This window comes from Apodemus sylvaticus, chromosome 5 (genome assembly GCF_947179515.1).
Source record: "Apodemus sylvaticus chromosome 5, mApoSyl1.1, whole genome shotgun sequence".
NCBI classification, from domain to species: Eukaryota; Metazoa; Chordata; class Mammalia; order Rodentia; family Muridae; genus Apodemus; species Apodemus sylvaticus.
Genome location: NC_067476.1, coordinates 56,525,384 through 56,553,066, shown reverse-complemented (window position 1 = coordinate 56,553,066; position 27,683 = coordinate 56,525,384). Strand labels below are relative to the sequence as shown.

The 27,683-nt window shown below is 41.3% G+C and overlaps 1 protein-coding gene across 1 annotated transcript in view; it reads left to right on the top strand.

The window, feature by feature from the left end:
* Window positions 1–27,683, top strand: part of Pde11a (phosphodiesterase 11A) — a 373,525-nt gene that overhangs the window by 157,491 nt on the left and 188,351 nt on the right. Inside the window, exon 5 of the mRNA XM_052181167.1 lies at window positions 885–949. Within this exon, the coding sequence (XP_052037127.1) occupies window positions 885–949 (65 nt within the window). The remainder of the gene's footprint in view (window positions 1–884; window positions 950–27,683) is intronic.

The following is a 27,683-nucleotide window of genomic DNA, read 5'->3' as shown; positions in this document are numbered from 1 at the left end:
TTATTTATTTGGAGATGGGGTCTTAGTGTGTAGCACTAACTGACATAGAAGTTGCTACGTAGGGCAGATCAGCTTTGGACATTGAGCTCTGCCTAACTCTGTCTTAGGAGTATTGGGTAGGTAGTACAGGTGTGTGCTACCAAGCTCAATACAGAATTAAAGTTTCTAATGACAGAATATATCAGTCCATTTTGCTTTTGAGCATGTCATACATACAAAATTAACAGCTGCAATCCTACTTGCTCTTGCTGATGAAAGCAGACTGGAGTAGTGGGTAAATGGAGCATGGAATCAAACCAACATGGTTTGAATATCAGGTCTACAATCTACTGTCTACACATCTTCCTGCATAGCCACTTAAGCCCTCTAAGCTCTGCTTTCCCTTCAATAGTCTGGGGATCATCTACTTAGCTAATATCCTATAAATATTTAGCCATATGCAAGGATTGGTTATAACTTGCATATGCCTCGTTGGTAATAAAATGGCAGGCTGAACCCTACAGTGTGGTGTTTGGTGGTGGTGGTGGTTGTGGTTGTGGGTTTTTTGTTGTTGTTGTTGTTGTTGTTGTTTTAGAAGAAATAACTTGATGCACTTTAGGCAAAATAATGAAAAGAAATTACAAATAATGAAAGATCAAGCTTGCAAGCCCAGCTACCAAATAGCTCGGGTCAAGTGGTATTGGTGATGTTTGCTACAGAAGAAGTCAAGCATAAAATGTGCATTAGACCTTTCTTCTCTTCTCTCGGGATCTCCCCACTGAAATGGCTCTTTAATCCCCAATTATTGTAATGATCATCACAGGGATGAAAACGGTTATTGCATCATTTGGAACTGTGGGGAAGCTTTAATTGACTTGGATTTGCTGTCTCTCTGTATGACACAGGTGGTGAAGTTTACCAAATCCTTTGAACTGATGTCCCCAAAGTGCAGTGCTGATGCTGAGAACAGGTAAGGCTCATGGGGTTCACACTTGTCTTCTGAAGTTTCTTGGTCCTTGATGTTAGCTGTGTTGCATAATTCTTTGAGGGTGGGAGTTGCTTTGCTCTGTATCGTCAAGCATGGCCATTTCTCACTTTTCTAAACTTCAGAACTTCAATAAAAAGCAATTGCTGAACAATGAGTGTGTACAGGACACATCTCCCTTGCCATGTGTTCTCAAGACAGACTCGTAGGATAAGGTTTGGTGGCACTAGCCTGTTAGCCTACCTGCTTGGGAAGCTTAGTCAAGAAAACCCCAAGGTCAAGGCACAGCATTAGAATGGAGTAAGACCAAGGCCAGCCTGGGAAATTTAATGGGATCCTGTCTAGATACTGAGAAGGGTTAACTTAGTAAGAGTGCTTGTCTGGAAGAGAGCCTCTGGCTCCCTGCCATACCACAGAAAAAGAAGACTGAAACCTGATACTTGTGACTCATTATAATCTTGCCTGCAGACTTCAATGTCACTCTCCCCTGAACTTTTCAATAGTTTGAGAATTTCAGAGTTGTTTTGCAAGGGGTATGGAGTAGCCATGGAGGAAGCCCGTTTTCTTCAATCACCACCTTTTAGTTTTGTTTTACATCTAGCATTTGATACCGAACATCTAACATTGAAACTAAATAAAGTTGATTTTTCATATTCCCTAATTGTTCAGAAAACACAACTTTCTGCTTCATTCTGACCTCCTTGCTTGCCCACATTTGGCCAATAGTATCTTCTCCTGACAAGGAAGGTGAGTTTCCAGCAGTTTGTCTCTGTTGGCATCTTTGAGGTTGTCACAATAACAGTGAGAGTCAGAGATAGCCCAAGAGCAGCCCTCAGGTTTGCACTCCTAGGATTAATAGTTGGGCCACTACAAAAGTTCATTCTCTTGACTTTGATTCCTCTCCAGAGGGAAGGCTAAGAAGTAGTGAAATTAGGCAAAATGCAAAGATCCTGAAAACAATGTGTCAGGTGCTGAGGACAATATGAGGACGCCACTCCTGAGATTGGTATCAGTCTTAGGAGTGCAAGCAACTTCCGTTTATTAGCTGCCAAGAGTACTGACTGATCGTGTGCTGACTGAGAATAAGTGCTTCACCTCCCCAAATCTTTTGAAGTAGACTTCAAAAGGGCAGAATTGAAAATCAAAGATTGGCAATGTCCAAGCTAGCTTTAAATGTCAGCTTTGCACAGCCTAGAATCACCTGAAAAAGAAATCTCAATGGAGTGATTGTCTTTATCGGGTTAGTTGTGGGCATGTCTGTGACGGACTGCTTTAATTGTCTACGTTGATGGAGGAGAGTCCAGATCACTGTACATGGCTCCACATGTGGTCCTGGTCTGTATAAAAACACTAGTTAAGAATGAGCATGTGAGCAAGCACGAGAAGAACAGAACTCGCCCTGACTTCCCTCATGACAAACTATGACCCGGAAGTGAAACCCAACAGAATCCTTTATCCCCAAGTTGTTTTTTTGGTCAAGAGTGTTTTTATCAAAGCTATGGAAAGAAAACTAGAAGAAGCAAGTTTAAGTCACTTGGTGAAGGCCCTTTGACCAACAAGAAGTATCCTTACATCTAAGAACAACTCTTCTGAACTGTAAACTTTGATTCTGTTGTGACATTTAACTTAAAATCCAAAAATTAATCCCATATAATGAATATCTCTCAGGTTAATGTTTCTCAAATCTGGTTGATCAGTTAAAATCAAGTTTGGAGAGTTTCGTAAAAACTTAAATCTCGGGTGTATGCTGAGATATTCCTATTAAATATATTGGAAATGAAATAAAAAGATCTATATATTTAAAGGGCTGTCCAGGTAAACTTCTGTTTCAATATTAAACGGAAATTTGATTTTTAAAAATATGTATTACTGCCTTTAATTTTGGAAAACAAATATTGTATTAGTAACTTCTCAAAATACCAGACAAAAACAACTTAAAAAAGGAAGGGTTTACTTTCACTCAGTTTGAATGTAAATCTGTCACAATGGGATAGTCATGGTGGCAGAAGCATGAGGCAACTGGTTGTATTGCATCCAGTCAGGAAGTAGAGTGCAGAACGGGCTGAGTCACCTCACTTATTCAGTCTGAGACCACAGACCACGGCACCACCTGATTTAGGATGAATCTGCCCACTTCAAGTAATCAAATCTAGAAACACACACACACACACACACACACACACACACACACACACACACACACACACGGTTGACTCCTAAGTAATGCTAGGTCCTCCAAGGTTAAAAATTAGGTCAGTGTTTACCATCACAGAAACCAGGAAGTCAAAATGGCCACTTATTTATTTATTTATTTATTTGTTTGTTTATTTATTTATTTATTTATTTAATTTTGCTCAATTGTATTGATTTTTTTATTCGATATATTCTTTATTTACATTTCAAGTGAGTTTCCCTTTCCTGGATCCCCCCTCCCCAAAGGTCCCATAAGCCCTCTTCCCTCCCCCTCTTCCCCAATCCACCCCTTCCCACATCCCTGCCCTGGTATTCCCCGACACTGCTGCACTGAGCTTTTCCAGGACTGGAGCCCACTACTTCATTCTTCTTGGGCATCATTTGATATGTGCCTTGTGTCTTAGGTATTAGCCAAGCTTCTAGGCTAATATCCATTTATCAGTGAGTGCATACCATGAGTGTTCTTTTGAGACTGGGTTACCTCACTTAGGATGATGTTCTCCGGTTCCATCCATTTGTCTAAGAATTTCATGAATTCATTGTTTCTAATGGCTGAATAGTACTCCATTGTGTATATACACCACATTTTCTGTATCCATTCCTCCACTGAGGGACATCTGGGTTCTTTCCAGCTTCTGTCTATTATAAATAGGACTGCTATGAACATATTGGAGCATGTATCCTTATTACATGCTGGGGAATCCTCTGGGTATATGTCCAGGAGTGGTATAGAGGGCTTCTGGAAGTATCATTCCGACTTTTCTGACGAACCCCCAGACTGACTTCCAGAGTGGTAGTACCATCTTGCAACCCCACCAGCAGTGGAGGAGTGTTCCTCTTTCTCCACATCCTTGCCAGCACCTGTTTTCTTCTGACTTTTTGATCTTATCCATTCTGACTGGTGTGAGGTGAAATCTCAGGGGTTTTTTGATTTGCATTCCCTGATGACTAAGGATGTTGAACATTTCTTTAGGTGCTTCTCAGCCATTCAATATTCTTCAGGTGAAAAGTCTTTGTTTAGCTCTGTTCCCCATTTTAAGGGGGATATTTGACTCTCTGAGTTGTCTACCTTCTTGAGTTCTTTGTATATCTTGGATATAAGCCCTCTGTCGGATGTAGTGTTGGTAAAGATCTTTTCCTAATTTGTTGGTTGCCGTTTTGTCTTTTTGACAATGTCCTTTGCCTTACAGAAACTTTGTAGTTTTATGAGTTTCCATTTGTCAATTCTTGATCTTAGAGCATAAGCTATTGGTGTTTTGTTGAGGAACTTTTCCCCTGTGTTCATGTCCTCAAGGGTCTTCCCCAGTTTCTTTTCTATTAGTTTCAGTGTGTCTGGTTTTATGTGGATGTTCTTGATCCACTTGGACTTTAGCTTAGTACAAGGAGATAAGAATGGACTGATTTGCATTCTTTTGCATGCTGACTTCCAGTTGAACCAGCACCACTTGTTGAAGAGGCTATCTTTTTTCCACTGAATGGTTGTAGCTCCTTTATCAAAGATGAAGTGACCATAATTCTGTGGGTCCATTTACGGATCTTCAGTTCTATTCCATTGATCAACTTGCCTGTCACTGTACCAATACCATGAAGTTTTTAACACAATTGCTCTGTAGTACTGCTTGAGGTCAGGGATACTGATTCCCCCAGAAGTTCTTTTACTGTTGAGAATAGTTTTAGCTACCCTGGGTTTTTTGTTATTCCAGATGGATTTGAGAATTGCTCTTTCTAAGTCTATGAAGAATAGAGTTGGGATTTTGATGGGGATTGCATTGAATCTGTAGATTGCTTTTGGCAAGGTGGCCATTTTTACTATATTAATCCTGCCAATCCAAGAGCAAGGAAGATGTTTCCATCTTCTGAGGTCTTCCTTTATTTCTTTCTTCAAAGACTTGAAGTTCCTGTCATACAGATCTTTCACTTGTTTGGTTAGAGTCACACCAAGATACTTTATATTGTTTGTGGCTATTGTGAAGGGTGTCATTTCCTTAATTTCTTTCTCAACCTGTTTATCCTTTGAGTATAGGAAGCCTACTGATTTACTTGAGTTAATTATATAACCAGCCACCTTGCTGAAGTTGTTTATCAGTTGTAGGAGTTCTCTGGTGAAGTTTTTTGGGTCACTTAAGTATACTATCGTATCATCTGCAAATAATGATGCTTTGACTTCTTCCTTTCCAATTTGTATCCCTTTGACTTCCTTATGTTGTCTAATTGCTCTAGCTAGAACTTCAAGTACTATATTGAATAAATATGGAGAGAGAGGGCAGCCTTGTCTAGTCCCTGATTTTAGTGGGATTGCTTCAAGTTTCTCTCCATTTAGTTTGATGTTGGCTACTGGTTTGCTGTATATTGCTTTTATTATGTTTAGGTATGAATTGAATTCCTGTTCTTTCCAAGATCTTTAACATGAAAGGATGCTGAATTTTGTCAAATGCTTTTTCAGCATCTAATGAAATGACCATGTGATTTTTTTTCTTTGAGTTTGTTTATGTAGTGGATTACATTGATAGATTTCCATATATTGAACCATCCCTGCATCCCTGGAATGAAGCCTACTTGATCGGGGTGAATGATTGTTTTGATGTGTTCTTGGATTCAGTTGGCAAGAATTTTATTGAGTATTTTTGCATCAATATTCATAAAGGAAATTGGTCTAAGATTCTCTTTTGTTGTTGGATCTTTGTGTGGTTTTGGTATCAGCGAAATTGTGGCTTCATAGACCGAGCTGGCTAATGTTCCTTCTGTTTCTATTTTGTGGACTAGTTTGAAGAGTATTGGCATTAGGTCTCTTTTGAATGTCTGATAGAATTCTGCATTAAAGTCATCTGGTTCTGTGCTTTTTTTTGGTTGGGAGACTGTCAATGACCACTTCTATTTCTTTAGGGGTTATAGGTCCATTTAGATGGTCTATCTGATCCTGATTAAATTTTGGTAGTTGGTATCTGTCTAGGAAATTGTCCATGTCCTCCTGATTTTCCAGTTTTCTTGAATATAGGCTTTTGTAGTAGGATATGATAAATTTTTGGATTTCCTCAGTTTTTGTTATTATATCACCCTTTTCATTTCTGATTTTGTTAATTTGGGTACTGTCTCTGTGCCCTAGGGTTAGTCTGGCTAAAAGTTTATCTATCTTGTTGATTTTCTCAAAGAACCAGCTCCTACTTTTGTTGATTCTTTGCATAGTTCTTTTTGTTTCAACTTGGTTGATTTCAGCCCTGAGTTTCATGATTTCCTGCCTTCTACTCCTCTTGGGTGTATTAGCTTTTTTTGTTCTAAAGTTTTCAGGTGTGCTCTTAAGCTGTTAATGTATGCTCTCTCCAGCTTCTTTTTGTAGGCACTCAGAGCTATGAGTTTTCCTCTTAGCACTGCTTTCATTGTGTCCCATTAATTTGGGTATGTCATGCCTTCATTTTCATTAAATTCTAAAAAGTCTTTGATTTCTTTCCTTATTTCTTTCTTGACCAAGGTATCATTGAGTAGAGAACTGTTCGGCTTCCATGTGTATGTGGGCTTTCTGTTGTTTTTGTTGCTATTGAAGACGACCCTTATTCCATAGTGATCTGATAGGAGGCATGGAATTAGTTCTGATCGTCTTATATCTGTTGAGGACTGTTGTGGGTTTATATGGTCAGTTTTGAAGAAGGTACCATGAGGTGCTGAGAAGAAGGTATATCCTTTTGATTTAGGATGAAATGTTCTATAGATATCTATTAAGTCCATTTACTCCAAAACTTCTGTTAGTTTCACTGTGACTCAGTTTAGTTTGTGTTTCTCTGATCTGTCCATTGAAGAGAGTGGGGTGTTTAAGTCCCCCACAATTATTGTGTGGGGTGCGATATATGCTTTAAGCTTTAGTAAAGTTTCCTTTACAAATGCAGGTGCCCTTGTATTTGGGGCATAGATGTTCAAAAATGAGAGTTCTTCCTGGTAGATTTTTCCTTTGATGAGTATAAAGTAGCCTTTTGTATCTTTTTTGATGACTTTTGGTTGAAAGTCTATTTTATCTGATATTAGAATGGCTACTCCAGCTTGTTTCCTAGGACCATTTGCTTGGAGAACTGTTTTCCAGCCTTTTACTCTTAGGTAGTGTTTGTCTTTGACACTGATATGCGTTTCCTGTATGCAGCAAAATGTTGGGTCTTGTTTATGAATCCAGTCTGTTAGTCTATGTCTTTTTATGGGGGAATTGAGTCCATTGAAGTTAAGAGATATTAAGGAACTGTGATTGCTGCTTCCTGCTGTTTTTGATGTAATTTTTATGTTTGTGTGGTTATCTTCTTTGGGGTTTGTTGAAAGGAGATTACTTTCTTGCTTTTTCCTGTGTGTAGTTTCCCTCCCTTTGTTGGTGTTTTCCATTCAATATCCTTTGAAGGGTTGGATTTGTGGAAAGATACTGTGTAAATTTGTTTTTGTCATGAAAAACCTTGATTTCTCCATTTATGGTAATTGAGAGATTTGCTGGATATAGCAGTTTGGGTTGGCATTTGTGTTCCCTTAGGGTCTGCATGACATCTGCCCAGGCTCTTCTGGCTTTCATAGTCTCTGGTGAGAAGTTCTGTGTAATTCTGATAGGTCTACCTTTATATGTTACTTGACCTATTTCCCTTACTGCTTTTAATATTCTTTCTTTGTTTAGTACATTTGGTGTTTTAATTATTATATGACGGGAGGAATTTCTTTTCTGGTCAAATCTATTTGGAGTTCTGTAGGATTCTTGCATGTTCAAGGGCATCTCTTTCTTTAGGTTAGGGAAGTTCTCTTCTATAATTTTGTTGAAGACATTTACTGGCCCTTTCAGTTGGAGATCTTCATTCTCTTCTATACCTATAATCCTTAGGTTTGGTCTTCTCATTTTGTCCTGGATTTCCTGAATATTTTGGGTCAGGAGCTTTTTGCATTTTTCATTTTCTTTGACTATTGTATCAGTGCTTTCTATGGTATCTTCTGCATCTGAGATTCTCTCTTCCATCTCTTGTATTCTGTTGTTGATGCGTGGATCCATGACTCCTGACCTCTTTCCTAAGTTTTCTATGTCCTGAGTTGTCTCCCTTTGTGATTTCGTTATTGTTTCTACCTCCTTCTTTAGATCCAGGATGGCTTTGTTTAATTCCTTCACCTGTTTTGTTGTGTTTTCCTTTAGTTCTTCAAGGGTTTCTCCCTGTTTACTTGTGTTCTCTTGTATTTCTTTAAGGGAATCCAATGATGCCCTCCATCAGCATCATGACCTGTTATTTTAAATCCAAATCTTGCTTTCCTGGTGTGTTGGGGTATCCAGGACTTGCTGTTGTGGGAGAATTGGGTTCGGATGGTGCCATATTGCCTTGATTTCTGTTAGCAACATTCACACGTTTTGCCTTTTGCCATGTGTTTGTCTTTGGTGTTAGTTGGGCCTGCTGTTACTGACTGGAACTTGCTCCTCCTGTGTGTGTGCCTGTAGGCCTATCTCAGCAACCTTGGGTGAGCTGCTTTCTGCTGGCACAAATTGCTGTGGTGCTGCAGAGTTCTTAGGTGCAGGTGGAGTCCTTATGCAGTGTGTCCCAAGTGATCCTCTACTCTGGTGAAACTTGCCTTCCAATCTGTTGCACAGTCACAGAAGCAAGGATGACAGCCGAGACCCACTCTCTTGTAGTTGTATTTGGGTATGTACCTCTGTGGCCCTGATCAGCTCTGGATGCAGGCTGTGCTGGCTGTCTCCTCCTCACTGGCTGCTGGGTGTGATTTGAGATGGCTTCCTGCACTCATTTGAGATGGTGTGCTGTAGCTGAGGCTGTTCCTGATCCAGAGGTGGAGACTGGAAGGCTCTCACCAGAGGCCTCCAGACTGGATCCTCTGTTCTGCAGGATCGGACTCACCTGTGCAGGCTGCCTCTTCCTAGCTGGCTGCTGGGTGTATTTCAATTGTATTGATTTAAGAGAGGCTTTGGCTATGTGGTCTGCAGTTCCATTTATAGGGCATTGTTTCAAAAAACAAAATTACAGTAGCAGAGAGTAAAGTAGTAGGGGACAGAACTTGAACAAGAGCTTGACTAGAAATGAAAATGGGATCCAGTTTATAGTAGACCGTCTGTGCCTTGTTAGTGAGGTGCCTGAAGTAACAGATATAAAGATATTTGAAGGGGTTCACAGAATAAACATTAAAATAATTTGTGGTCTCTGTGGTTTATTCTTTAAACAAAAGTTATGATGAGAAGTTGAAGGTTTTTGTAGGAAGTTTTATGTTCATGAGAGTACAATTATATTGGCATCTATATTTATTCATGTCAACCAATCTCAATCCAACAAACATATTTAGGCATAGAGCCACTGGGGTATACTCAGAATTTTTCCTAAATGGAATGTTATAAAATGACAATTACATTAGAGATAATATCCATGGATGCTAATTTCATCAGTCGTATCTTACATGCTGTATATCCCATCTATTCAAGCTCTATTCCCGTCTATGTGGGCTCTGTGGAATTCTGGAGACATATTCTTTAATATCCCAGTTCTTCAGTGTTGCTGGTTTTTCTGCTGTTGAGCCTGTTCACTCGGTTACTTTAGAGTTAAAATTTTCTTATGATTGTTTTAAAGAACTTCCATGTCAAAATGAAATGACCCAAGACCCAGATTGCCCTTGGAAAACTTTCTGATAATAAAAACGAAAGGTCATCTTTTCTTTTAAAAGAAATTTTAAAAGTGCCTCTGAACTCTGACATTATGAGACAGTCCCGTTCGTCTTTCTATTTATGTCTTCGAAATTAATGGAGAATGGTCATCTATCTCAGAAGACCTTCCATTCTTTGCCCAGTGATTTCTGCCTTGCAGATGTGGATTCCTTCAGTCTCTTATTGGAAGTGAAAAGATAGAAAAGCAACCCCAACCCATAGTTGGCCAGAGGCACAGAGCGGCTGTTGAACAAGCAACAAGGCTCCAGATCAGAGTCTTTCTCTCATGTTTTCAGCCCTTCCATTCTTCTTCCATCACGAAATACCTTCCCTACAGATGATGCCCATTAAAGCCTCAGTCCTCTGAACATGGTGCAGTAATAAAACAGTACAGCCTATAGCTTCTGTAAAGACATTTCAGGACACTACTGCACTCTGATCAACTCCAATTTGAAACTTGCTGATTCTTAGCTACAATCCTTGCAAACCTTTTTTTTCTAAACAAATAAGTTTTATCGTTGATTCATTAACCAAACCAACTCAGTCAGTCAATGGATTCTCCAGGAAGGGAGTGAGGATTTGAAAAGAAAAAGACAATTAGACAACACTATAACATGACCCCAGCCAGTTCTGAAGCTGAAGTCGAGTTTCTTTTTTTCCCATCTGCGTTTATATCATTCTAGGTACATACAAAGAATGTGGTGAGTCCTTAAGGCATAAACAAAGGAGTCAAGGAGCAAACAGGACAATAAGCAAAGTAGTCAAACAAGGCAATAAACAAAGTCTGTGTGGTCACTGTGTCTAGGGGTTTGTCAGGATGACCCAGATACAAGGAGTACTTTGTTGTCCTAGCCCAATGTCAAATTCCTGCCAAATTCCTAGAATTAATTTAATTTCAGTTAACCTCTTAAGCAGCCAGTTTCTTCATGGTCATGCCTGTGGTCTATATGTCTATATTCAACCAGTTCCTCTCTCCCCCTCCCCTTCTCCCTCTACCCTCCCTCTTTCCCTCTCCCTCTCCCTCTCCCCCTCCCTCTCCTGTTCTCCTCCCCCTCTCCCTCTCCCCCTTCCCCTCCCTCTCCACCTTCCCCTCCTCCTCCTCTCCCTCCCCCTCTCCCTCCCCCTCTCCTTCCCCCTCCCCATATTCCTCTCTCCCTTTCTTTCTCTCTCTCCCTCTCTGTCTCTCCCTCTCCACCTTTTCTTCCCCTCTCCCTCTCTCTCCCCTCCCCCTCTCCCTTTCTCCCTCTGCCCCCTTCCTTTTCCCCTCCCTCTCCCCTCCCCTTCTCTCTCCCCCTCTCTCCCTCCCCCTTTCCCTCCCCCTCTCCCTCCCCCTCTCCCTCCCCCTCTCCCTTCCCCTCTGCCCTTCATTTCTCCCTTCCTCTCCCCTTGCCCTGTCTCCCTCCCCCTCTGTCTTCCTCTCCCCTTCCCCTCTCCCCCTTCCCCTCTGTCTTCCTCTCCCCTTCCCCTCTCCCCCTTCCCCCTCTCTCTCTTCCTGTCCCCCTCCCCCTTACCCTCTCCTTCCCCCTTCCTCTCCCCCTCCCTCTTTCAGTGAGATACATACCTGCTTCAGGATATCCTTGACAATATCTCCTTCTTCTACTGATAAAAAGCCATTTTTTGTTGCAATAGCATCCTCTGCTTTCTGCCTTTTTTTTTCCTAAGTCAACAGCCATATCCTGACTACCTGCTGCCCAAGGCTGAGAACTGTGTCAGGTGACAGGGCTACATAGATTTAAAACAAAAGCAGACGACTCTGTCTTCAAGGACCCAATGATCATCCAACAGTGAAAGTAGACTAGGAACACAGTACAATATAATAGAACATAATCTAACACAAAAATAAATTATAACCAGATCCCACTCAGCCTCCAGATTACAGCTACAAAAAGTCACATCGACAATAATAACTCCTACTTCTGCTCAGCCAATTCTTTCTAGTGAGACAGGTGTCCAGACCTTGTCAAAGCAACCTTTAAAGATTTCAGGAAGTCCCTAGGATGTCTCATGACCATGTTTATTACTGAATCATCATTTTCCCCAAGTACTCACCCAGAGCTTCTGTCCTTCTGTACATGGTTCAACAAGCATCTTCCAGGAAGGGCCTCCTGTCTGCTCTCTCTTAGAACTCCCATGTATGTGACAGGAGTCATCATCACTGTTCTGCACAGTTCCCTGCACTCTTTTAGATGTACTGGCCATTTTTCCCAAACCTGAACAAAACTGATAATTTGTGTGGAAATCAGGTAACGTGTACTTCCCATAACATGTGACATAGTGTGTTGCCTGGCTCCTATGTGGCCCCGTGTGTACAAAGACTTTTGTCACCATTAGCAGAACATAAGAATCTAAACAGGGACATGTTTGCATATGAATGCATGGTTAGTTGCATGAGTTGATGTTTGTGAAAGGAAAGGACAATAAAGATGAGGTTTGGGTATTTGAGCCTGTTGACTCAGAAGGGAGATCAACAGAGAGGTCAAAGGATAACTCAGTGATTGACTCTCAGTCTAGCATTTTTTCTATACAAGGTTTGTACAGGGTGTTATGTTAATACAGGGGATGGTCTCTATAGAGAAAAATAATATTATTTTTCTCTCTATCCTGATTTATTTGCCAAGACAGGACTCTAGTAATAAAAAGTAGAGAAAGACAGTGGTTTTGTCTTTCTCATGTATGCATGGGAGCTACCAAGGGAAAGATATGTAATTCTTAAAGAAGAGGTTCAGAGCTATGGTTTGATTACCAGAACAGGCATCCATAATTCTAGATGCAAGGGATCTGGCACCATCTTCTGAACACTTTGGTCACTAGGCATGCACATAATATACATACATACATATATACATACATACATACATACATGTAGGCAATACAGTCAAATACAGAAAATAAAAAATAAAGGTAAATCTTGAAAAAAAAAGAAATATAAATGTATTGTTGAGAAGTGACTAAAGAAAAGATGTGTTGACTACAAGATGGTAAATTATAGGAAGGGAAATACTCCATATGGAGTCCTAAACTCTGTCATGCGAGTTACTCTGGTGCATCTCCAGGTGTTGTCTGTGGTGGTCAAATGTCATCCTTCCTCATAAGGAGATCAGAGTAAGGGCGCCCTCATTATCGCATGACCTACTTCATGGCAGAGATCTTTTCTTGGATCTGCCTCTCAGTTCCTCTCAGCACAAAATAATCCTGTGGTACAGGGTACATCTCTGTGTGACACATTACTGTCTCCTATGGCAACCAGCACATTTGAAGAAAAACAGGAAGTGGACCCCAAGGAAAGCTTTTGTGTGTGGTAAGACTTCCGTCAGGCCTTACAGGTCCTAACTAACCTCCAGGGAGGGGAACTGTCATAAGATGAGACTTTGAGAGGAGAGACTGAGCGAATGAGCATCAGGGCTGTGAGCACTTGTCACAAGGATGACACAAGGATGGCTGGTGATGGTGCCTAATTCCTTGTCATATCCAACTACTAAGAATTCCATCTGACTGAAGTGAAAACCCTATCGGGTCCTTCTGCTATGTCCAGAGCCACTTAATTAGCTTAGAAACTGGGGAATAACAATAGATAGTGATGTGATGACGTTTCTGTCTTGACAAGTCATGTGGGCTAGGATGCAGAAGGACCATGGTCATGTGGGCTAGGATGTGGAAGACCACAGTCTTGTGGGCTAGGATGCAGAAGGACTAGAGTCGTGTGGGCTAGGATGAAGAAGGACCAGAGTCGTGTGGGCTAGAATGTGAAAGGACCAGAGTCGTGTGGGCTAGGATGCGGAAGGACCAGAGTCGTGTGGGCTAGGATGCGAAGGGCCAGAGTCCTGTGGGCTAGGATGCAGAAGGACCAGAGTCATGTGGGCTAGGATGAGGAAGGACCAGAGTCGTGTGGGCTAGGATGAGGAAGGACCAGAGTCGTGTGGGCTAGGATGTGGAAGGACCAGAGTCGTGTGGGCTAGGATGCGGAAGGACCAGAGTCATGTGGGCTAGGATGTGGAATGACCACAGTCGTGTGGGCTCGGATGCGGAAGGACCAGAGTCATGTGGGCTAGAATGCGGAAGTACCAGAGTTGTGTGGGCTAGGATGCGGAAGGACCAGAGTCATGTGGGCTAGGATGTGGAATGACCACGGTCGTGTGGGCTAGGATGAGGAATGACCACGTTCATGTGGGCAAGGATGTGGAAGGACCACGGGATGGGAGACATAGGCCACCAGAGATTAAATCTTGTGTATAGCAAAGGTTCTTCTATGGAAGACCATATGGACCCCCTATCCTTAACTTGGTCACATCAACAGCCACCATCTTTTGGCTGTTCCTTCTATGCCATAGTCTCTAGATTCTTCATATCCCTTACCTATTCCCTAGATATATTCCAGCTTGCAAGGGTTCTTTAAAGAAGTGCTCCGTGATGGGACAGATTGTCTTTGTGTTTGCAGAATCAGGATGCATCAGAGAGAGGCACGTTCTGCTCTTGCTCACAATGCAACACTGTCTCTGTGGGGATGGTCACAATTATCTTCTGTGGCTGATGCTAACACACACACAGAAAAGATTTCACCTGAACCATTCAACTTTCTTCCTATCTGGGTCTTACTCTGGGACCTTCCATCACAAAGCTACCTTTGTGAAAGAGTTGAATAAATGTTCCTAGAGCATTTGTTCTGTTTTTAGCAGGATTCCATTTCTGTCCTTACTGCACAAGCCTTTAATTTGATAACATATTCATAAGATACAAAACACTATTTAAAGAAATATAAATACTTATAGTCCTTACTTAATTTAAAATACTTTTGGTCATGTTTTGCATATCTTTTAAAGATAAATATGAATATTTTAAGAATTGAACATTCTTAGCTCTTATATTTTTTAATTAGATATATTCTTTATTTACATTTCAAATGATTTCCCCTTTCCTGGTTCCCCCCTCCCTGAAAGTCCCATAAGCCCTTTTCCCTCCCCCTGTTCCCCAATCAATCCCCTCCTGCTTCCCTGTCCTGGTATTCCCTTACACTGCTGCATCGAGCCTTTCCAGGAGCAGGGCCTCTCCTTCCTTCTTCTTGGACATCATTTGATGTGTGAATTGTGTTTTGAGTATTCCAAGCTTCTGGACTAATATCCACTTATCAGTGAGTGCATACCATGTGTGTTCTTTTGTGATTGGGTTACTTCAATTAGGATGATATTTTCCAGTTCCATCCATTTGCCTTAGAATTTTATGAATTCATTGTTTTTAATAGCTGAGTAGTATTCCATAGTGTAAATATACCACATTTTCTGTATCCATTCCTCCGTTGAGGGACATCTGGGTTCTTTCCAGCTTCTGGCTATTATAAATAAGGCTGCTATGAACATAGTAGAGCATGCTTCCTTATTACATGCTGGGGAATCCTCTGGGTGTATGTCCAAGAGTGGTATAACGAGGTCCTCCAGTAGTATCATGCCTAGTTTTCCGAGGAACCACCAGACCTCAGCTCTTATATTTCAAGTATAAAAAATCGTGTCCTGGTATCTAAAATTTCTAGAAGGCTACAACTAAATGAAGGATCTTTTCAAATAATAATGGAAAGGAATTTAGTGGGAATATAATCTCTTAAAGCACAAGTTTTATAGCTATTTTATCTTCTCTGAATAAGGGAACTATAGGAAAATCTGTTTTTTTAATAGAAAGAAGGAATTTTTATATTTTCATTTGTTATGACCAGAAAGATCAGAGTAAAACAAAACCAGAAATCTTGGAGCATCTAGTAAGTCCCAACTCTTTGTTTATGGTTTTGGTTCTACTTACTTACTGAGTGCTTATCGATCATGTACAAAGTCCTGAGTTTGATCCCTCAAACTACTAAAATGAAAAGCAAAAGACCTTTTGGTTGGTGAACCTTTGAAAATGCAGGCAAACTGTAGATAGCTTTGGAAGTTAGAAAGCCAAAGCAATCTCTTATCACTGATGAGTGAATTTAATAGTCAGAAAAAATGGCCTACCTAAATTTCTTTTCTGCCCAATCCCAGAGCTAGTCAGTGTTGCCTTCCATAGCAATGCATCTTTACAGATGGAATTAAAAATCTTCAGTTATATTCTTCCCTAAGGATTTATATACAGTTCATGTTGATGGAGAGGTAGCATTATTTTCTTCAGTGGTAGAGCCACTGATAAGGTGACCATGCTGCAAGCAACCCTAAGGAAACTCATTAGGACAGACAGACAGACAGATGCATGCATGCATGTGCACAGAGAAGAAAAGAAGGAAGAGGAAGAAGAAATAAAAGGAGAAAAGAAAAGAAAGTTCAGGGGGCTAGTTGGTAGGAAGAAGAGAATGAGCAGGAGGCATAACAGAAGGTAATGGATAAAAATGAATGGTGCACACTGTGTTCATGTATGAAAATGTCATACGTACCAGTGCTGTGTATAATTAACATGCTAATAACATATTATTTAATGTAGGAAGATCATCCTCAGTCATTTGAATAGTTGCTAGGTAATTACAGGAGTCTTTGAAAATGGAGGAGTTCTGGTGACAGAGGCAGAAGTTGGAGTCAGTAGTTGGAGAGACAGACAGCCTGTCATTGCTGGCTTTGAAGACAAAGGAGGGGACCATGACCTGACAATGCGGGAAACTCTAGAAACTGGGAAAGGTGAGAGCATGGAGCCTCTCCTAGGGAATCATGGGGTATTGATCTGCTTGCTGTTTGACCACAGAGCTTGTAGTAATTTGGAAGAGCAACAGTAAGACACTGGTATAGGAATTTAATTTGCAAAGCAGTTTGAGAAGAGACTTCAGCAGTTCATGAACGACTAGAAGAGAGGCAAGCAAAGCCACCAAGGATCCAGGGGCTGAGGGGCCCAGGGGCTGAAACTCACAGGAAACTAAGAACCTCCCACATTGAGGATTTGTGAGAATTTGAGCAATATTGCATTGTGCTCCCTTTCAGTCTGCACCTCTTATCTGCGCAGGGCACAGGCGTGCTGCAGTCAGATACAAACAGAGCTTTTCCCTCTGCTGTGATCCGGGAAGCTCTGACCTCACCAAGCCATAACTTCAGGTCACAATCACTTACTTCTGAAAAAACAGGGATAGAAAAAAATTATTTTTAAGATTCAAGAGATACATACATATGCACATACACAAAGCACACACACACACACACACACACACACACACACGACCTCATGTTGCCAAGTCTGACCTTGAACTCCTAATCCTCCAATTTCTACCTTAATTCTGGTATTATAGATGATTGTCATCATGCCTGGCTTCTAAAAACATTTAAGATGAGAAAGGAGTTATTTTAAATGCTATTTCAGAGAAATAGTGTTGTTTAAAGGTGATTCCCAATCCAAAATTCATGTCTGTTCCAACCCTCAAAAGGAAACTTCATGTGGACGTGAAGATGGAATTAGTTAGGCATCTTGAAATTAAGTGAAGCTACATTTAGACTTGGCCAGTCCATCCAGTGACACATGTCCGTCTTAGAGAAGTAAAGGCAAAGGGCCAAATGCCATGGGAAGATAGGAAGAAACTGTAATGTGGTGTCTCCAAGCCAGGACCCCTGTACCGTGAGGGAAGAAATTACTACCGCTTTAAAGTTAGCGGTGATTTGTTCTGACTATCCTAGGAGACTAATACACTAGTTATTGAATGAGGACAATAAAATTGTTAATGCCTATTTGTTATTTTTCTAGCAACGGCGTTCCAGAAAGCTGTGATTCCAATCATAGCTGTGAAGCCAATATTGTCATGATAATGATTTCTTATTTAACTGAAGAAGGAGAATTAACTGTCCTTGAACATCTAGTGGCTGTCATACTTACCTGGTCTCAGTGCCAAAATGTCCATGGAATTACTATTCTCATTTAGTAAATGAAGAAATTGAGGTTTAGAGAAGTGAAGTGTGTTGTACACACACAGTTTTAAGCTAGAAAAATCTTAAGCCATCTTCTGACAGTAATATTCCACTCAACAACCTTCCTTCCTGTGATCTTATGCCTGGAAGACATTACCATTCAATACTCAACTCTATTAAGACCAAGACTGTACTGTCTAAAATATTTACATGCCCGGGGGTTGTGCTTACACAAGGACATAAAACTGGCATGTGGATCATGAGTTCAAAGCCTGCCTGGGCTACCAAGTAAGTCTCTGTCAAAACAAAGCAGAAAAATAAGTTCTCAAATTGACCAGGGGACCATTAAGACCTTTGTAGCATGTTACAGTAGTGTCTGGTTAAGCCACATTAAATCCTGAAACAAAAAGACAACTCTGACTTGAAAATGCCTTTGGCAATTTGTTCACCATAGCATTTTTTCATCAATTCACCAATTTAAAACAATGCATGACAATTCATTTATCAGGATTATTGCATTTTTGTGCTTGAGGTAAACTAAAGGCTTTGGCCATGTGCTCCTGACTCAGCTTTGTATCAAAAAGACAATGAAAAGGGTTCTCAGACTTCCAAAGAGAGATTACTGGGGAAGTTAGTGTCCATGGATGCTTTAAACCACAGTACTTAGGAGATGGCACACTTAAGGAAGCACAAAGAGAATGACGTTCAAGTTGTCTGAATTGTTAAAGTTTACTCTTCCAACATGGTATTTCTTTCTGAATGCCCTCCTCATTAATTTGATGTTGTCTGACTTTTATTTAGGGAAGTCAATATACCAGAGACAGCCTGAGATAGTTATGTTTTTAAACAATAAAGAATTGGTGCTGGTAGATGTTGATTTCCAAAGGAGTCCTCATTCACTAGCTGGCTCCACAAGCCCGCGGATGGGGAAGCTTGAAGGGCATTGAAAGCCAGGATGGTGACTGCTGCCCTAGGTGACAACAGTGACACAGCTATTGGTCACAGATATTTGTATTGCCACTTTGTGCATTGTACATTGTTGGTGCTACCTGGCTGGGTTTAAATGTTGGTTAATATTTTCAACAACATTGTACATTAAGGGTAAGGAGAGATGACTCTGTGGTTAAGGTCCCTTGCAGAAGACCTCCATTTGGTTCCCAGCACCCACATGTTGGCTTTTAATCATCTGTACCTCCATATCCAAGGGTTCTGGTGCCCTCTTATGGCTCCAATAGCACCAGGCATGCAGGCACATACCTATGTACATACAAATACTCATACTCATAAAATAATACATAAATCAATTTTTAAAAATTTCTTGGCTCAAGATGATGTTGAAATTAAACGTTACTGTTTTATTCAAAAGCACATATTTCAGGGGGACTGGAAGATGATATGGGGAGTAGAGTACTTTTCATGCAAGCCCGTGGAGCAGAGTTCAGACCCCAGCACCCACATGAATGTCCAGTCAATGGTGTGGGCCTAATTATATTTCTAATTTGGCTAACTAGGCTAGCCAGACAAATCAGAGCACTCTGGATTGAAATGAGAGATCTTGCCTCAATATATAAGGTGGCAAGCAACTGAGGAAGGGACCAGTTCTGATCTTCACAGGCATGGACACACACATGCACACGCATGCTTTGCATGTGCATACCTGTGAATACTCACAGGCACATGCATGTACAGATGTTGGTATCCCACATGGCCCTCCTACACACACACACACACACACACCATCCCCCAGGGAACAAAGTCTACATAAGCAAGGAGTACAATCTGATAGGAGCGACGAAAATGTTTCTGTTTCAAAACTTGCCACAACACAGAGCAGCAGCTGAAAAAGAAATTCAAAATCAAATGAAGTGATGTTGTTCTGTTACCCAAATACACACAAAATGGCCCTGCCTCCACTATGTGCCAAGTCATTGCATCCGAAGGCAGAAGACAATGACCAAGTTCTCACCATAAACAAATGGAATTTTAAAGCGATATGAGCTTGGTGTAATCAAATCTGTGGATTTCACGGAGCTGCTATTAAAATGTGCAACAACAATTTGTCAAAATTTCTAACTAATTGGAAGCTGTTTCCTTTCCAGTGACAAGCAATTGAATTGAGGAACGAAAAGGAAGCTCTGAATTTCATTAGAGAGGAGATGCCGAGACAGCCTCGCTGTCTGTTGACAGTGACAGGGGCAGTAAAACAACACTAAGAACACAAGTCACTAAATGTAGCATTTCATCATGAGGGCGTGAATAATGTCAGAGGGTCCGATCTTGCCACTGTATGTAATTTTAAACAACAAAGTCACCCCAAGTGGGCCACGCAGAAGTTTGACCTCTGGAACCTTGCCCCTTGTCATCAGTTATTGATGGAATACTGAAAAAGTGAAAAGGCTTTGCAGATTATCTACTCAACCAATAATGTTAAGGTGAAGACATTGTGCTGAATTCTCTAGCTGAGCCATGAAGAATAAGGCTTTAAGCCAGGTTAGGACAGAGGAGGCCAGAGAGACAGCAGAAGAAAAAGTCAAAGATTTGAAACGTGAGTTGTCACATGTTGCTGGCTTACACATAGGAGGCCCAACCTTCCTTAGACATCAAGGAAAGCAGAACCCATCTTATTGCTGGAAAAACCAACAACCTATGTGAGATGTATTCTCCTTGGAAGCCTTCAGGGGGATGCAAGGGAGCACAGTAAAGAGACAGGGAGCACAGTAAAGAGACAGGGGGCACAGTAAAGAGACAGGGGACACAGCAAAGAGACAGGGGGCACAGTAAAGAGACAGGGCACAGTAAAGAGACAGGGGACACAGCAAAGAGACAGGGGGCACAGTAAAGAGACAGGGGACACAGTAAAGAAACAGGGGACACAGCAAAGAGACAGGGGCACAGTAAAGAGACAGGGAACATAGTAAAGAGACAGGAGCACAGTAAAGAGACAGGAGCACAGTAAAGAGACAGGGAGCACAGTAAAGAGACAGGGAGCACAGTAAAGAGACAGAGGCACAGTAAAGAGACAGGGACCACAGTAAAGAAACAGGAAGCACAGTGAAGGAACAGGGAGCACAGTAAAAAGACAGGAAGCACAGTAAAGAGACAGGGAGCACAGTAAAGAAACAGGAAGCACAGAGAAGGTACAGGGAGCACAGTGAAGAGACTGCTGACATGATGGCTCCACTATTAGGGGAAGGGTTTTATTGTGAAGAGGGCATGTCTGGAGGCATCCAGAACTGTCCACAACAGACAGAGAGAAAGCTTTCTGTCTGCGGGGTAGGCGCAGCCATGGCTAGGGAAGGGAGAGAGGAGAGAAGGGGGAAGATGACGAGTTCTCAGCTAACATTTCTACTGCTGCAACAAAACCCCATAACCAAAATACAAGTTGGGGACGAGTGGTCCTTTGGCTTACACTTTCACAGCACTGTTTATCATCAGTAGAAGCCAGGTGTGAGCTGATGCAGAGGCCAAGGAGGGGTGCTGCTTACTGGCTTGCACCTTTCCATTATATATCTTTGTAAGTGTGGCCACCAATAACCAAGAAACATAGTCAATACTGGGCTGTCTGGAAATCTCTGCCAAAGTTGTTAACCAAAAACACTTCAATTTAACCTCAGGGAGATTTTTTTGTTTTGGACAGAAGTAGAAAGCAGCCACATTCTTTACCAAAGTATCACAAGAACAGTCTCGAGGCCACATACTAATATTCCCCTGAAACCTCTTGGGTTGGCTATCACAGTTCAAATCACTCTCAGAGCCACTGTCTTCAATATCCCTACTAGTATGTCCCACTAAGCCCCAATTAAGGCATCCAGCTGCTTTCCTAAACCAAAGTCTCAAAGTCAACATTCCTCCAAAACAAAGCAGGATCAGGCCTATCACAGCAATACCCCAGTCGCTGGTACCAGCTTCTGGCTTATTTGTCACATGTTGCAGGCTTGAATATTTCTTGCATTGAAGAGATACCATGACCACAGCAACTCTATAAAGGCTAACATTTCATTGGAGCTGGCTTACAATTCAGAGTTTTAGTACACTGTCATCATGGTGGAAAGCATCCAGCATGTAGGCAGACAGGGTGCTGGAGAAGAAGCTGAGAATTCTACATCTGGATTGGCAGTAAGCAGTAAGAGAACACCACACTGGGCCTGACTTGAGCATCTGAAACATCAGAGCTTATCCCCAGTGACACACTGCCTCCAACATCCTAATAGTGCCACGCCCTATGGGGCCTACTTTCATTCAAGCCACTACAGTGAAATAGTAAGAGAGAGAATAGAGTATAGGAGGGAGAGAGAGAGGGGGAGGGAGGAAGAGAGACAGGGAGAGAGAGAGAGAGACAGAGAGAGAGAGAGAGAGAGAGAGAGAGAGAGAGAGAGAGAGAGAGAGAAGTTTTTGGATGCTCTAGAACTTGCTGTGTAGACCAGACTGGCCTCAAACTCATCTGTCTCTCTGCCTTTCAAGTGCTGGATTAGAGGAGTGTACCTCTAGAGAGAGACAGAGAGACAGAGAGACAGAGAGACAGAGACAGAGACAGAGGCAACAGTAGGGATAGATATATAGAAAGTATGAAACGGAAGAATCATATGGATGCAAGGATGTTAGCTGGGGCTAGGGAAGGGCCAGTGAAGGGCCAGCTGACTTGGACTTTGAAATGTACAACAGGTACTTGTTATACTGAGGGAGTCTGTAGGCTAACCTGAGACTCAATACACTTATAGGAGCCATAGGTAGTCGTATGTCCCTTCTGCCAGAGGTAAAAGAAATGTCTTTTGGGGGGCAGAATGGAACCAGTTTCACAAGTTCCTGAGGGATGCTGACTTTTATCTAATGACCAGAAATCATCCTACAGTCTAGGCTGAGTTCATTTCTGGTTATTTGGACTACCTGAGACATAACTCTCAAAAATGCATACAGTCTTGTCAACACCTTGATCTTGGCCTTCTAAGAACTCTAACAGTGAATTCAGCTGATCTGTGATGAACTTTTGACTTCTAGAAATCTAATATGGTGAGTAGGGGGAGGGGGGATGGGATAGGGTGTTTTTGGAGGAGAAACCAGGAAAGGGGATAACATTTGAAATGTAAATAAAGAAAATACCTAATTAACAAAGTAAAACAAAAGAAAAGAAAAAATGTATCAAAATTTTTTAAAAAGAAATCTGATATAATATTAGTTGTGTTTTAACCAGCTGTTACTAGCCATTTGTTATACAGAAATGGCAAACAAAATCATTGTTAGTATAAGTTTGGATGCAGTCTTCTATGAATGTAAGACTGAATTCAGTGACACCTTACACACACACACCACAGACACACACAGACACACCACAGACAGACAGACACACACACACACACACACACACACACACGCATACGCACATGCACACGTGCACGCGCGCGCACACACACACATACACACACACCACATCACACACCATATAGATGAACCACAGCTGACTTATAATAAGTGGTGTGCACCACATTAGGTCTTTGAGGACACATAGCTAGAGAAATGCTGATGATATGGCTAAGTATTGTGGGAACACCTTGAAAATGTTGGCAATAAGCCAAGAAAGGAGCACTCGAGGATGCCGCTGAAAGTTTAACAAAAAGCCTGCCAGTAGTATCTCATATACAAAAGCCTGCCAGTAGTATCTCCTCCTAAGTCTGACAGTACCAAATCTCACCAGAGTGTCAGCATCTTGTAAGTAAGTTCTGGAGGAGACCTGGCGCACCATTAAGAAAGGCTGCATCCCAGTCGGCCTGATGCCTTAGAAAGTGTATTTGTGACCATTACGATGCCTGAGAAGTGATGCGGGCATGAACCTCTGAATGTCTTAGAAACCTCTTAATTTCTCCCACTAGTAACTTTTCTTCCATGTACAATCCACTTGTATGCTTTATATTTTCCCTTTAAGAATGGAATATGATAGAATGTTATGTCTAACCTAAGAGATCTCTAAAATGAGATTAAAATGTTTTAAGTGGTGGGACGTGACTTCGTAGCAGCAGCTCTCCTCTCTGCTCATCTTATAACTGGCGGCTTCTCGGGTTCAGTTATCTCACGTGGGCGGGCAGCACCTTGTTTTTCTTGTGACTTCTCCATCCCTCACTCCTCACCATCTCTGCTAGAAACACATATGCCTTAACTTTAACACACCCAATTATTTAGGGCTTCTTCAATTTTAATATTAGGTGGTTCTGCTAGTCTTTTCTTTGAAAAAGGAAATTGCTGACCACACTGGGTTCCTGGGTCCCATCTCTCAGGTCTGAACAGTAAAACCTATGTTTCAATGTTTTGGGTGGTTTCTGACATTCTTTGTGGAATCTAGTTTTGCAAACAAATGAATGATGATCACCTTCTAATGGTGATTTGAAACCCTTCCTGAATTATCTTTGTAGCTCCCATCAGTCTCCATGACCATAATTCTGCCATTTTTACAGGGAAGTTAACTTTCATAATGGGATTCTAAAGAGTCAAAATGTCATGATAACCTTTATAGTTTTTCCAGGGGTCAGAGATATTTGAGTAACCCACCTATGTTCTTGTCTAACATAGCTGACATAACCAAGAAAAAAAGATTGCAATAGATGTGCTACCCCTAAACACTAAAAAGTATGAATGAAGGTTTCGATTACCTCTGAGTGTACTGTGATTACAGACTGTAATCATATTGAACTTTATAACCATGATGCCACTGGCCCACAGGGGTTGTTGTTAGTACCCAGTCAGATTATGGCTTTGATCTGGGCCAGGAGGCAGAGGCTGCATACCTTGCAAGGCCAATGTGACTCACGCACTTGGACATTATTACTACAGAGAATGCTTCAGGGAATGAGAAATGGCATGTGAGAACATCATTGTTTCTACTGTGAATTGTGATGATACCAATGCCTTTGGGTATCTTCCAGATCATGATTTCCAGACTCTGAAAAATGTGGTCCACAACAACAAAAATCTATCTAATTACTAGCTGGCTACTAAACCAGCTGAGAGGAATTTCTAGCTGCCATACAACAGAGACACTTTCAAAATTAGTTTAGGGAAGTCATTTGACACCAAATAGTTCCAAGAATAATAGCAATAGATAAAAACAACATTTTGATGTAGAGTAAGAAAATGCTCTTATTTCTAAAGCTTCTACATTATTTAATATTTTAATTTTACCAGAAACTTTATTATACAGCATACAAAGAAACAAGAAAATACAGCACAAAGCTAGACAAAGTAGCTTTTAATAGAAACTGTCCCAGTGGAGAAAACAGCTGGACACACTTGCCAAGCAATTTGAATGGGAAGGAATAAATATGTCCAAGATATTAAAGAAATCCACATTCAGAGAACTAAAGGAAAATGTGAGAACAATGTCTCTCAACAAGATATATGACTAGATATAAAGTAGATATTATTATTACAAAAACATATATGTGTTCTAAACTTTAGAAGTTGAATAAAATGAAAAGTTCTCTAAGATAGGGACATAAGAGTATATGTGTGCAGGCTGAAGAACTATAAAAGTCTAGTCTCGGAAATAGAAAGAAAAACAAGAGTCTCAAAGAGATCCAAATACCTTCAAGCATACAAACACATTCTTATAAGAAGGATGCCCGGGAGAGGAAGTGGGAGGAGGCCTGAACTGCTTCTTTGTTGCTATGACCTAGTATCTGACATAAAGCAACTCAAGAGAGAAAGGACTTACTTCACCATATACCTCAAGGAGGGATGAAGTAAGCCCCGTGGGGTGGGTGTGGCAACAGGGGCATGAGTTAGCTGCCACATTGCAAAAGCAGTCAGAAACGTGAGAGTGGACAAGAAGCAGTAATCTGTAAAGTCCCAAGCCTGTACCCAGAGACCCAAAGCCTGTAGTGAAACTCCACCTCCTGAAGGTTCCACAGACTTCCAAAACATCCCCACTAGCTGTAGGGCCAAATGCTGACATACAAAAAAGCCTACAGAGGAAATTTCACATTCAAAGAATAATGTCCCATCACTGTGACCGATGGAATAAAGACCATCTCTGTCTTAGGTTTTATCGCTGTGAAGAGACACCATGACCAAGGCAACTCTTCTAAGAACAACGTTTAATTGAGGCTAGCTTTCAGACTCAGAGGTTCAGTTCATTATCGTCGCAGCAGGAAGCATGGACACTGCAATGACCAGGCAGGCACTGTGCTGGAGAAGGAGCCAAGGGTCCTACATCTTGATCTGAAGATCACTAGGAGAAGACTGTCTTCCATGTGGCTAGGATGAGGGTCTCAAAGCCCACCCCACAGTGACACATTCCCTCTACACCTACTCCAACAAGGCCTCACCTTCTAATATTGCCATTCCCTGGGCCAAGCATATTCAAACCACCACAATCTCATAATGCAAAATGGATTAATTACAAATTCAAACAGTTCCAACACTGTTTAAAAATCTGAAGTTTTCTTGGAGACTCAGGATGATATCTTAGCTGTCTGTCCTTATAAAACCTTAGCTGTCTGTCTGCATGGCAGAATTTCTGTTAGTATGTTATTCCCTTCACACAACTCAGGCATACTGTTAACAGCTGTTGAAGCTCATTATACCAACATTTAATGTTGTTCATAGATGGGTAGAGCTCTAGATGGTTCTGGGGTTTCATGTTCACCCTCTTCAGTTGTCTGGCAAGGACATGCCTCACCAAATCAGTTAGCTACTCAGAAGATCGGTGCTTAGGCTGAGCTCTGAGACTCTTTGTTTTCAAAGCTATTTCTATCCTTCCTAAATCAGAAACTGTTCTCAGTCTCTCAGGTATCCTCGGGTCCTTCTCCTATAAAAATTCTAAATATCCAGATGCTCTGAGGGTATGGTTTGACCACTGAAAATCCTTGATTCTGACCAAGACACACTGTTTAGGGAACTGAATCTGTTCAATACATGCTTTCTTACAGATTAATCTGCTGTATTAGTACACTCTGTGGCACTGATGGTATATGTTTCTATGCCTCATTTTAATATTAATTATATGGAATAAACTAGAGGAAATGAAACATTAACAATAAAGTATATCTTCAAATTTCATTTTGAGAGACTCAAGGAAACACATTTTTCAAACATCCTTCACATTGTAAATACATAAAATTAGAAACCTGAGAATTTGCTCTAATTTTGATTTAATTTTCATAGTTTTGAAGATTAAGATTCAAATGAAAGATAAACTCATTGCTCCTTTTTATGACTGATGGGGGTGGGTTCTTGTTCTAGTAAAACTCTCATGGAGGAGAATAAAGGCTCTAAAAAAAGTTCCATGAACAGGACACATAAAAACATACTGATCAATTGCCCCTTGGATCGATTTTACCTTGTAAACAACTATGGCAACTTGGGAGCTCTAAGAGTTTATGTTCTTACTTTTATAGGTCTCCTATTTAATATGCTTCAGCTAATATTTTAACTGATTGGGATCACCCCTCCTTCCTGGCTGTCTCTACACAGTTCTTAGACTTCTAATGGATACCTTGGATGTATGGAGGTGGCCACAGGTGTTCTCACAGAGGGATGTCGTGGGCTACTTGAGGCCTCTATTAAGGTGTAAGTTTTGCTGTGCGCTCTCATTGGCAATTTTGCTACCTAGCACATTTTATCTTCAGTACCTCACCAAAAGCTTGCAGTGATGCTGAACTCAAGAAAATAGGAGCCCAGCTGAGCACACTGTTTCACCAGGAGCACTAGTTAGGGTTAGTATTCCTGTGATGAAACACCATGACAAGTTGGGAAGGAAAGGTCTTATTTGGCTTACACTCTGATATCACTGTTCATAATCAAAGAAAGTAGGGACAGGAACTCAAACATGGCAGGAACTGGGAGGCAAGAGGTGAAGTAGAAGCCATGGAGGGGGGCTGCTTACTGGCTTGCTCCCCATGGCTTGCTCAGCCTGCTTCCTTATAGAGCCCAGGACCACCAACCCAGGGATGACACCACTCACAATGAGTTGGGCCCTCCCCCATCAATCACTAATTAAGAAAATGGGCAAGGCAGGTGCAGCTGGAAGGAACAAGCAAGTAGATGGCAGAGAGAT